The sequence below is a fragment of the Pipra filicauda genome, unplaced genomic scaffold (genome assembly GCF_003945595.2).
Source record: "Pipra filicauda isolate LSUMZ 115617 unplaced genomic scaffold, ASM394559v2 scaffold51_size4534324_pilon, whole genome shotgun sequence".
Classification (NCBI taxonomy): Eukaryota; Metazoa; Chordata; class Aves; order Passeriformes; family Pipridae; genus Pipra; species Pipra filicauda.
The window spans coordinates 3,810,663-3,824,056 of record NW_024104665.1 but is presented as its reverse complement, the minus strand read 5'-3'; the positions used below and the strand labels follow the sequence as shown (position 1 = coordinate 3,824,056).

At 35.8% G+C, this 13,394-nt stretch overlaps 1 protein-coding gene across 4 annotated transcripts in view; it reads left to right on the top strand.

Moving 5' to 3' along the window:
- The window catches only part of SRBD1 (S1 RNA binding domain 1), a 123,825-nt gene that overhangs the window by 60,454 nt on the left and 49,977 nt on the right, over nt 1-13,394 (top strand). For all 4 annotated transcript variants that reach the window (XM_027723420.2, XM_027723422.2, XM_039386968.1 and 1 more), the window contains one exon: nt 12,584-12,666. In XM_027723420.2, coding sequence (XP_027579221.2) covers nt 12,584-12,666 — 83 coding nt within the window. The remainder of the gene's footprint in view (nt 1-12,583; nt 12,667-13,394) is intronic.

The following is a 13,394-nucleotide window of genomic DNA, read 5'->3' as shown; positions in this document are numbered from 1 at the left end:
ATAGTCCTCAAGAAAGAAATACTGTTCAGTTGTAGGTTTTAAAAAATTATTTACTTCAGCATGAATGTCACTGAGGTATAATACAGCTCAAGTTTTTAGAAATGTGCAAGTGTAGCCACTATTATAATTTTCAGTATTTGGTTAAACAGTAGTCTTTAATGATCAAATTCCTGGCAGCTTTGTCAGTGTCCAAATTCTACTCATAGATTTGGTTTATTAGGAGACAGCTGTAAGGGTAGGTTTGAGGTTACTTTTGGATTACTTCATTTATGTATTTTTGCGTGTCTTTTTGTATTTGTTTTTACCTACCTTGGGTTTTTTTATTCTTGGTTTTTCTGCAATTTGTTGTCATTCTCAATCAAATATAGCATATTGGAAAATGCAGCAACGCTCATATATGTGTCTTTTCCAGTAAAAATTATAATGTTCTTAATTTTAATGTTATTCTGACAGGTTACTGGCCTGGAAATCCTTTGGAGGGTGTAGAAGTAGATTAGCAGAAAACAATTCTGTAGTTATGTGGTATTCAGAAGTAAAACTTTCTAGAATTCCCCGTGTTCCCCTTTCCTTTTATTTCCACAAAGGGGAAAAAGTGTTAACTCAATGTTTCAAGTGAATGTTTTTACAGGAGTATTCTTGAAATGTTTATATCATTTGCAAGAAAGGCCTCTAGCTTCTTTTTGCTTGACTCTTTTTCCTGACTGCAAACAGGCTCCATTGTGATTATTTCTTCCCTGGACCACAGAGGTTTTGAATGTGTCATGGTATGGCCAGTGCAAATATTAGGCATGTGACGTTTCTGTGTGTTTGTGACAGATGGCACTAGCTTTCCCTTGGGCCAAAGTTTTTTATGTTGCTGATTTATTAAATGTGGGTTTGGAGTTGATGGAAATGAACAAAATAACACTGAAAAGAAAGGAATCCAATTTTTAACGTTATGCTTTTCCAGATATACATGATTTTCCTTTTTTTTCTGAAGTTATTTTTTCACTGTTTCAGACACTTTTATTTTGTGTTGTGCATCAAGTACAGTAAATGAAACTAAAATTTTTAATACATGACCAATTTCAGTGTTAATTACCTAGAGTTCATAATTTCTCTACTGTTACTAGGATTTGCTTCAGGCATAACCTAAGTGCTGTTGCATCTGGTTTGAAAAACATCAGCAATTTTAACATGCCGTAGCGGTCCCACAGAATGGATATAAACTGAAAAAGAGTAGGGTAGAAAGTGAAAAATAATTGCTTAGTTCCATAGATGTTGGCTGGTATGGAACTGACAGCTAGAACTATATTTATTACACTTGAATCTTTCTAGAAGTTATAGATTTTCTTCCCGATGTCTTCTGGTGTCAAATTATAATTAGTTGTGCTAAAGCTGTGGATATTTTCTTAAAGTTCAATGTAAAAATGTGACATAATATTCAAGGAAAGCATTAACTGATGTTTGAGGGGTTTTTGCAAACTTTATTCTTGACTGGCTTTTACTTTTCAAGTTTTGATTTTCCTTTAATTTGCAGCAAACAGAAAAGTGACATTGTGTCATGGCCGACTTGCTTTTTATTTTAATTGTTGTGTTACATCATGTCAGATTCTGTGCTTACATGATAGCATTTAGTACATTAAGGGAAGCTGACAGCTGCATGATGAAGTGTGACATTTATAGTTAAAATAAAAGGTACAGCTGACGTGAGATATCTGTGATCTTAACGCTGTTTGCCACTTTAACATTTTACTCAACACAAACTTTATAGAAGGGTTTGGGTTTGTTTTGATTTACACAGGTAGGCCTATGATTGTTCGTTGGGTACATAAATGTGAAATATTAAATAATGCACATTATGTGTCATATTTGCAGTGGTGCTTAGTAACTATTTGTAGTACGTTTTCACTGCATACAGAGAAATAGAAGACATCAATCATGATAAAAAAATTAGCTTATTAATTTCTCCTTGGCTGAATGTTCTATATAGGGAAAAACCAACAACCTTTGGCATTTCTTGGGCATGCTAATTGAAGGTATTAGTTAATCCAAGAACTCAACTGGTTATTATTTTTCTTCCCTTTGAACTGTCTTTGAAGGTCATGGATGATGTGAGTTAGTAATAAATTGAGAAAAATCTCATTTTAAACTAATGATGTATATATAAACTATAGTGGAAAGTCTTTATAGTCATCCATACAGCACTTTTAGCCAAAATTGCACTTGCTTGAAAAAAAAAAAGAAAAAAAATTGCTTTTTTCTTAAACAATTTGCTGTTATCTACAGTGCAGTGAATAAAATAGGGTCTTTCCAACTTTAGAATTATCCTGAATATTTCATGAAAGTGCAGAAGCTTCTGTTCTGCTACTCCAATTCCTATAAAATGTCATGGAGTGGGACTCAGCTAAGTAGATAGTAAAGAACTTGATGAAACCTAGTTGCTTGTGTTTGAGTAGAGTGAGAAGGTATATATCCGCTTCTGACAGTCATTGGAGGATTAATGAGCAGCACAGCTATTTCTCAGCCTCACAGAATTAGGAGATAAGAGGCTTATAGGCCAGAGCAATAAAAGGATTTCCTCCTTGATAGGCTGAGGAAGTTCAGCTGCAGCAGATTAGGAGGGTTCTGCCTAGAGAACAAGCCATTGGAGTTCAGTAATGGGGGTTTGGATGAACCTGTGATAGGGTTGCAGTCTGACAGAGAAGGGAATGCAAGGTTTCCATGAATTCTCCTTCCCAGAAGCTGTGCCTACAGATAGACTTAAGATTTGGGGTGGAAGTTTTTAGGGTAGAATGGACACCATAAATAGAGTACTTTGCAAGCTGGAAATGTTGCTCGCCTTTGTGAAACTTATTAATATATGTACCCTGTCAAGGCTTTGTGAGTGCCTGCTCTGAGGCTGTAATGAGGTAATAGTAATGAGGGAGCTGCAAGGCTGGCTGGATGACTGCAGTTCTGTTTCTGCCCTGGCATGTGTGCTCTGGCCACCTTCTTGAAGAAATAGTTAAATGTTTAATTTGGTGGAGTTTTTATAAAGCCAAATTTCTATTTATTTGGCTGTCCTGTTCATTTGTTGGGGCCCTTTTTTTTTTCTTAATTTATTTTCTTAGCTACTGTCAGTACAACGCTTCATGTTTAACCTTTGGTTAGTTTTTATTCAGGGCAGCTTCAAGTAAGAGTTATGCACTTGAATTTGTCTGTAAGATCATCTGGGTTACTTTGGGTCTCTCTGATTGAGACTTGCTTGTGCCTTTTTTTCAATATAAGGCCTGAATGCAAGTTTCCATTTGAAGCAGTTGTAACAGTTCGCTGGGTATGGTACTTTGCCTTGCAAATTTACCAGTAATTTGCTTGCCATTAGTTATCTTTCATTATCAGAGCACATGAGATGACTGTCTTGATGTGGTATTCTTTGTATAAGAAAAAAAACTAAACTCAGTGGTGACAAGCATTCCTCCCTCAAATAAATGGACTCCATGACAATCAGAGCTGACCTTTTCTGGTTAGTGTCACTGGGCCTGTGAACTCTGTGAATGAAATGATTTTACAAAGGTTGATATCTTCTTTGCTTTACCTCCATCCTGTCCTATTTAGTTTTGCCTTAGGGTTTATTTTGTTATGCAGAGCCTGTATTCCTCACAAAAATAAGGTTTATGAGATGAGAAATAAAGGAAGTGAATGCAGGTGTCAACACACAGACACTGCCAGGTGTCTTTCTGGTTTTTTTCTCTCAGCACTTCTTCACTTCTCCACTTCCTGGTTGCAAATGCTTGTTGTCTTGAGCAAGTTCGAATAGACAAAATGGAGAGGCCGCGGAGGGACAGGTGAATTATATAGACAGTGTAAGGATCTATGACTAGTGTTGAAGGAGTGGCACACAGAAATATGGAATTTATGTACTTTCTGGATGCCTGGAAACTTGACAAGGTGTGATCAGCTAATGAAGGTTTTGTTGTCCTTAGTATGAGGAAGATGCACCAGTTGTTTGGCTTGTGCTCACAACAGATTTTTTTCTTCTGCCTCCTCTCTACCTCTTGAAGTGGATAGCCTAATGAAATGAATGTTGCTTAATGATTAAGAATCAGAGGAAACGGATGAATTCTGGTGAAACAGTGGCCTGATGGTAGAGAATTGCTATGAGGTAGTAGTCACGCTAGGATTTTACTCTGGTTTTGATATACACTTAGTTATATTATATGAGAAATGTCTTAATATAATTAAATTAATGAATTATCTTTCCTTTTGAGGTGAATGCTCTAACAAATTAGCAATCTTTTCTTTCTTTCACTATTTAAAAAGGAAAATAGAAGCTGGAACAAGAGCAACGTACTTGGGCTTGTCTAATGCAGCATCTCCAAAAAATGCTCATTTTCCTATTGACCATGAAGGACGAGGGTCCTCTGTCAAGACCACATAGCTGTGTCACCCAGTTAGGAAAGCAACAAATGTAGATAAAATATTCCCCAGAGCTACTTTTTTGTAAAAATTTGAAAAACTAACAGGGCAAGCGTGTGTCTTGTGTTGCATGCACAGGTATAATCCGGTATGGAAACTGTGTTTCTTCTAAGGGATGTTTTCTGAGGATAAAGAAGAATCTGAGAGAGCCAAAGGTCACACAGCACATCTTGCCTTAGCATTGTCAAATCCCATCTGCTTGTCTCCTCTCCACAGGGCAGACCACATCGCATTATTGTACGCTCAAAGTTCAGCACACCACTTGCACTTTTCCTTACAAAAGAAAGCCTTGTAGGCTTTGAGGGCTTGTTAGAACTTTGAGACTGTTATGCTACAGGGTTTTATTCCCTGGGGTCCTGTTAGAGACATAGAGTTCAGAGCTGTCATACTGGCCAGCAAGTAGAAGGTAGAGATTGGAAAAAATGTAATTTCTTTTGACTTTATCTTAAGGAAAGTAAAACAATTTGATGATTAGATGTGTGGGACATAGTGCCTGGATGTCTACTTGAGCTAATTTCTTCATCTTCTTAAAAGAGCACTGCTCCCCCTTGGCTACTCAGGAGAGAAGGTCATTTTTCAAAAACTTCATTGGTTTATTTAGTCTTCTGGTTAAACCGTTTGCACTGCTGTCTGAGTGGAAGCTTTCTTCTACAGCTAGTTGTAGAGGATTGGTGAAAGTTCCACGAGCTTTCAGAAAGGAAAGTAAGCACTGACTTCTTATGCATTAAAACACTTTGTCAGCCCAATGTTTAGATGAGTTGTGTGCATTTACAGCAGTACAAAATGAAATTGTATATCATCTTGCATCTATTTTATTCTGTAGCATTTAAAAACAAGTTAAATTATACTGTTCGAAGTAGAACATAGAGAGTCACACTGTGATAATGAACATGCAGTGGTTAGAAGCAAAAGGGGTGGTGAACAATAGGGATATGTTAAAGATGAAGCCTATTAATGATAGTACTATTAAGAAACTAAAATAATAGTAATGGCAATAATTCTTAATTAATAATAGTAATATAAATAATTAGTAATAGAAACAAGAGAGTCTTGTTACTTCTCTCCGCATGGGACCCAGTTCCTGCTGAAGAGAAGAAGCTTATTTCAAGGAGTGTGGACTAGCCTCTGCAATTTAAACAGAAGTTATAGGAACTCTGTGGATAATTTCAAAAACCAGTCTCTAGCTGCAGATAGTCTGGAAATGACTGAGCCTCCTGCAGTTGTACATGGACATGTGTGCCTGCTTCAGGACATTGAGAAAGAGAAAAATGGGCTCGAATTGCCCCAAACCAGTGGCATAATGCTGAATGGGTTGTTAGACGAGTGTTAGAGATGTTTGTAGTCTGTGTTTTCTTGTTCTAGACGAGAATCTAATGTCTTCTAATCTGTGGAAACTTCAGGGTATGTGGGAGAGGTGGTATATAATTGTTAACATGCTGCTTATCAGCGCTGTATTTCCTCTGAAGCTGTACAGCACAGTAGTGGCCTGGAATTGTTTGATCTGTAGTCTGATCTATAGTTCTATCTGTAATCTGCAAGCTTTACTTTCTCTAGTAAAGCCAGTTTCCCTTAGCATAAAAGAGCTATGAAAACCATTTACTTCCCTTCCTCTGGATGTAACTCTGTGCATGTGTTGTGTCTGTGTATTTTCCTTTGAAGGCTTTGTTACTTCTTTGAAGTATGGAGCTAGAGGAGCAACGAGTACTAGGATGCTCTTCAAGGAGTTTTAGTCTCCTTTTAATATTGTAGTATGATGTGTTACTCGCCAAAGCTGCTTTTCTTACTGTAGGCATAGGGAAGGATATTCTGGTCAGTTATAAAAGGTTAATAATTGTTGTTGGTACAGATGATTAGCTCTTGTAAGATTAGAACTTCAAGTAATTTTTTACTTTTGCTAGTAACAATAATCAATGGCACGGTGATGCAGTTAGTATGAGCAGTGTAAGTGTGAAAAGGATATTGATGGTATCTACCTTTTGAGCTGAGCAGGTGGGAGAAGACTTTTTTTGAGTTTATACCATCTTGTAACTCATTTCTGTGACAGAAAAATCACATCATGCTTCAATTAAATGATTATGTGTCTCCCATCTCATATTGGATAAAAATTGATACTATTCTGTGATACAGAAATTACTAATACTCAAAAAAAGTGATTTTGAGAGTGTTTCTAAGAAAAAATACTGACTTTAAAAAGCTGCATTGTAATATTCACTTGTCAAGTTTTTCTCTTTAAACGTATTTCTAACTTTCTCTGTTGTATTCAACCCATCTCTTTTAAAGATTTTCATAGTAAATAAGTAAAATGTTGTCATTCATTATTTCATTAATCTTAGGCAAGTAACAGATTATCAGTTTTATGGAGTTAAAAGTAAACTAAAACGTAACCTTTTTAAAACAAAAACCTGCTCACTTGCCAAAGAAGAACTTTCGATGAAATGCAGCTGTTGAGCAGTTGCTTAAAATAAATTGCATACTTTAAACCCACCAAGAAGATATATGAGGATTCAAAACTGTGTCACAAATCCTGACCTACTGAGAAAGAATGCTTAATGAAAAGACTACTGTACGTTTCACTGTATCCTTTGCAAGGAGGGTGAAACTCAGGTCAACAGGATAGAAAGCTTCCAGGACTCAGGAAACCTGAACAATCGATCACTGAGTAAACATTATTGCAGATACTTATGGAGAGTAATTGATCTTGAACACAATAATAGGCTTTATAAAGGGATTTGAATAAGTTGTAATGTTTCCATATCTACTCTGGTATGATATATTGACAGTAATTACATATGCATTTGTGAGTTAGTCTCTGATTACCTTAATAGATTATTTTTTTATTTCATTGACAGTGAAGTTTCAACCCAGACTTTTAAGGTGCAAAAGTTAATTTAAAATAGGAGGAGGGTGAGTTACTTGGATGTTATAATAGCATGTCTCAGCAAGAATGAAATACTGAGGTTTTATAAAAAAAATACAGAATTATCTCATTTATGACAAAATTGAAGTTGAACTAATCATAGCTTAATGGCTTGTGATTGCCACGTATTTATTTGTAAAACAATCTACTGCCTTTGCATCTGGAAGCTTCATATTGTTTCAAAGCACAAAACAAATGCTCCCACTCATGAGGTAGCTAAGCTGTCACAGTTACTGACTGGCATGCATTTTTATCCTTATGTGAAGATGTGTTTAAAAGAAGGAATGCCGTCATCTTGGACTTTTGGCCAAAAATGTTTTTCTGCCTACACTGGCAAGCAACATTTTAATGCCACTGTAACTGAAAGAAATTGCATTTTTTCATTCTACCCATAAGCATTCCTCATTTTCAGTCCTTCCTTATCTAAGCCATTGAGTTCTTACATAGAGCAATGCAAAAAGAGAACATTTCAATATGCAATTTTCTGAACACAGGAGTTGGCAACCTGCCCCCAAATTGGGCACAATACTTGAAACCATAATAAATTTTATACAGTTGACAAGATTTCCAACTGCCCTTGCACCCTAAATAGTGTGCATGTCTGATTTGGGTCTTAGTGATTGCTTTAGACCTGTTCCATTACTGAAGCGAGGCAGATAGCCTAAGAAGTTAGCACTAATTCTGGATTTTTTTTAGGCAGCTGATGTGGCCCTTATACAGATACCATCTAGAGAAATAGTTGGAAGGCTGCTGTATTGTTTTTTCCCCTCACTGTTGAGAGTGGACAGTTTTTATCATCTTTAGTCTGAAAAGATTTAGCCTGAAAACTATTATCAGTATTCCTAAGTGAAAACTCTCCTTTTTAATCCCTGTGAAAAATGATATCACTTGCTGTAGAAAGTACTAGAGGAACAAAGTTATGTGACATGTATGTGTAAGGAAAATAGTCTTAATTTTACATTTGTCAATTTGAAATTAAGAGAGATTTGATATTTTTAAAATGGGAGTAGCCAGATCATTAGGTGTGTTTGCAAGCTCATGAGGGCATATCTGCTCATTAGGCATTAGGAAACCAAACATTTTAATGTAATTCCTTACTTTCTGTGAAGATTGGACACTGAGGTTGACATGAATTGTGCAAGCAACTCTTATGGATGCTTTTTGCTCACCACACTGGCATCTTCATTGGAGATGTACAAGCATGCTTTACTGTCTGATGGGTTTGTCTTGTCAAATAACTGAAGTGTGGAGTGAATGAAGACTTCCAAGCAGTTAAATTGCTGTTCTTACAAAATGCCAGAAGATGCCCTAATGACAAGACAGGATTACAGTAAATATGATTTCTGTAACCTTCTTTGTTTCTCATTGCATTTGGATGTGAAGTTCATCTACACTGAAGTTGGAGGATGAGGTAGACCATCCTGTCCCCCCCAACTGTTAAAATTTTACATTAATTAACTGTAGGGAAGCACAGTATGTTATAATGATTCCAAGTATTGCAGTAATATTTTCTTCTTAATTCATAACTCAAAGCTTTAAGTTTCTCAAGTGTGCAATTATTTCTAATAGCGGGTCATGTCATCCTGATCTTAATACCCTGTTTAATATTGAACAGCATTTTTTTCACATTTTACTTAGGTTAGCATATTTTTAAGAGTGGCATCTCAAACTTTTCATGTTTGGCCATGTGGATAACTTTTGAGAAATCTGATTTTCTAGTTTTGCCCTGCATGCCATCATATCATTTATTTTGTATTTGCTTGAGCAAAAGTAAAGAATACCTTAATATCTGCAGAAGTGAGAATGCATTACCTGTTTCATTGTTAGTCTTCTGAAAATGCATGGTTTCTAATAATTTCTGAAGTTTACTTTAAGGATAAAAACAAGTAGTTTTAGGCAATACCCATATTAGTCTAAAATAGTTCAATATGAAAATCAAATTCCATAGTCTTGATTTAGTTTTTAAGGGGAAAATGTCAGACCATCAGGTTTTACTGTCTCTGCTCCATAGGAGTAGACCTTGCACTCCTGCAGAGCCCTCGTGATTTTAGTGATGCTCTGCTTGTATTTTAGAAGTCCAGGCACATGGATCAAATGACCAGAGTGGAACCTCATTCCCCCTTAACAGACCCAGGTATTGCAATGTGCAGCTACTCTAGCAAAGAATGAGAGGATTTGCCTGTAGAAGAGGCAGTTAGATGCTAATCTTGACTGAGTTTCTGCTTAGAGAGAATGTGGACAATTCTTGCCTTTCTCCTACTGTGCACTCTTTGATTTATTAATTTGAAAAGTTCTGGAGTAAAATCGCGGCTTTAGTGGGAATTACGCAGGTCAGCTATCCTGCTGGTATTGGCCATAGGAGCTGCATCCCTTAAATAGTATAACTGACTGTTAGCTGATATTGCTTAGATATTGTAACTATTAGGTCTGATCCAGGAAACCACTTAAATGTCTGTGTAACTTTATGCGTGTGAATAGTTTTGCTAGTTCCGGTGGGAATACCGACATGCATCTGTGCTGAAGTGCTTTGCTGGATCCGGTCCTACGCCTCCACTGGAAGCCTCCTAGGGATATGACAACATTGTCAACCAAGCTATTATGACAAAAAGAGTCTAAATTTTATTTTTTAATTGAAGGTTCCCAAGAGAAGTTTATGCTTGGAAAATTCCTTTATCAACCTATTTGTGTAGTTGTCTATTTTTAAAAGATATAATGAAAGGAGATATGGACAGTGAGAGGTATTTGCTCTCAGCTTATCTGAAATGTAACTTTGAAATGTGTTTTGCAATTAGGTAGAACTAAAAGAAAATTCTCTAAAACGTCATATAGCTATCAAGCAAGCTAAGCTTAAGGAAGGTTGCTGAAGGACAAGTATAGTACCTATACATAGGCATCGATGCATTCAGAAGAAATATGTAGTTGTGTTTCCTTCTTTGGAAGGAAACAATCAACACTGCTTTAATTTGTGCTTTGTTTTGCTTCTGTTTGTTAGGTGGTGGGTGATAGGTACCACTAGTATTTCAAAGTAATTAATATGAATTATTGTTATAGAGAAGCGTTTATGCACTAAGCTATACTTGCGTAAGCGATAACTGCTGTACTTACACTGGTTAATCTTTTGTGGTTGGTTTTTTTTTCTCCTTACAAGAAGGCATATATGGTTGTCTTTGAATTTAGAACTTCTCAATCAGAGAAGCAGGCATATCAGATGTCACCAGCACAGTGCTTTCTGACCCTAGCTAGCAAACTGCCTTTGTCAGCATGTTAAAATGGATAATAAAGGATATGAAAAGTCTTGCATGACCGAGCAGTGAACTTCATGATAACTGTGCATTTAGCAGTGCAGTTCCTTAAAAATGAAATCTCTAGTGCAGCATTTAATTGCTAAACTTTGCAATTGTGGTTTGAGGAGCCTGCATAGCCAATAAATGTTAGCTCTGGCTACTATTTTGGCTTTAAGTGTCAATGTTTAGTCAAGTTCTTTTCTGAAATGCTGTGAAATCTAACACCCTGCAGTAGTGATGGTCGCAATTTAAATTAGGGCTACAAAGATGGTTAGGGGTCTGGGGCACCTTTTATACAAGGAGAAACCAAGGGAACTGGGACTGCACAGCCTGGAGAACAGGAGGCTCAGGGCAATCTTACAAATAGCTATAAACACCTGATGGGAGGGAATGAAGAGAGAAGTAGACTCTTCTCAGAAGGCCAGCTGTTAGGACGAAAGGTAGTGGGCACAGATTGGAACACAGCAAATTCAATCTGAACATGAGAAAATACCTACTGTCAGCGTGGCCAAACGCTGGAATGGATTGACCAGACAGGTTGTGGAGTCTATACCCAACTGGATGTGATCTGGAGCAACCTGCTGTAGCTGACTAGACAGCATGTGTTCTCTAGAGGTGTCCAACTTAAACACTTCTGTGATTCAGTAAAGTGCCTTATAGATGTATTTATAAACACATACGTATATATATAATTTTACCTATATATAATATACAATAATTATATGCATGTTCATGTTTTTATATATGTGTAAAATCAGCTATTGACCCCTGGAGATACTTGCAGTTTTCTTATTTAAACAATGTGCGTTTGACCAAACTACTGTGCCCATACTTTTTTACTTCTAACTCCTGTTCTTCCTCTAACCCTTTCTTGATTTGCTTAAAAATGTATTTAAATGTAAAATAAATTTTAGGAAGTGTGTCTTGAAGTTACTAATGCCCTATGGAGTTGATTCTGGACATAGCTTTTAAAGGATCCCAGCTTTCTTGTGTCTCAACATACTTCTCTTATTCTTGAACAAGTGCATGTGGTAGGAAAAGCAGCCTTGTCAATGAGATCTGGCATTGGTATGGGAGTTCTTGTTTAATTTTTTTTTTGAAGGTTTTGTTTGTTTTGTTTTTAATTTTTATTGTTTTGGAGGTCTAGGGGTGGGATTTGTACTGAATACAACACAGTATCTGTGGAATCTGACCGTAGTTGAGAATTTACATTTGCAAATAGAGCTTTTTTTTTTTTCCTGAGATTTCGGTAAGCAAAGGATAAATGTAGGCTTGCTTCAACATTTCGATTTAGAAGACTGTGTGCTCTTAAAGGCGTCAGAAATGTTGGAAATTGCTTTTGTTTTTCTAAACGTGGTTATAGCAATGACAGGTTGCAGTTTTGCAATTGGTGTGTTTTGTTATGCAGTTTAGATTAGTCAAGTCAAAGAACCATTTTCAAAGTTAACACTGAATTTTATGGTTGAATTAGATAAATATATAATATATAAGGATAAAATATATACCTTAGTGAATAGTATATTAGATGAACAAGTCTGTGAAGTTACTCCATTATTTTTTTAAATGTTTATTTGTTTCTACATATCTGTGAGTTAAGGTAAAGGCTTCTTACATAGTTTAAATGTTACATATGCATTTATTATGGATACATGGGAAAAAGTATAATGTACAGTTTTATTTACTAACTCTGTGGCTCAAAAACTTAAATGTCACAATTACAGTTTGAAATCTCCTTAGGTCTTTGCTTGAATTACTCAAGTAACGAATTTGGTTAATATATATTTGATGTCCTGTGTCTAACAGCAAAAAATGTATTATTGATTATTTCCAGGTTTAAAAGAAATTAAATATGTAGAAGATGTAAAAAGAAAAATTAGCAAAAGCAATTATATGATTTTGGTTTCTCAGACAAAATCCATCACTGTTTTCTAATTCTCTTTTTCAGTTTCTATAGCTAGACGCGTTCAAGACCCATTAGCTGAACTAGTGAAAATTGAGCCCAAACACATAGGAGTTGGAATGTATCAGGTAAGATAATACATATCATTTAATCTAAGTAATCTGTCATGATACAGAGCAACACCAAGATGCTGCTTTATAATTGTCAGCTAGCTACGTCTCCATTAAAAGGCATTTGTAGTGTTGATAGAATGGTAGAAAATACTTAGAAGTCATAAACTGCCTCTTTTTTTAATCTCTGCTTTTAAAAATTGTGATTGAGACTCTGAAATGGCTGTAGCCAGATGTATAGTCTATTAAAAACGTCAAATCAGACAAGTAACCTGATCTGTAAAGCTTTCTCTTTTTTGTATTGTTACAGCATGGGGTTTTAGCTCTTTGTGTAAAATGCAATGAGATATTGATCCTCCATTTAGAAACCACTAATTTGTACTGTTAGGTGCATTCCTTCTGAGAAGTTTGTAATAAAAGCACTTGTTTTGAAGTTTTTCATTTACTAAAGCTGAATTGGAAAATGTTTGACAATTCTGATTTTTCTACATTTTTGTAGATTATTTCTGAGAAGTAACTTTTGTCTTCAAACTCTCTTTACAAAGAACATTGTATTGAGAAGTGGTACATAAGTTATTGTCATTTTATAACGTGCTGGCATTGATTCAGGAAAGCATTTATGCACATGCTTAAGTCCCACCAAATAGAGAAGCAAAAAACAAAGAAAAAGAAAACTTGACATGTGCTTTTCTCTGTATTTTTGAAACTATAGAATGTGAGTAAAAATAGAACTGTCTGGGTCTGTT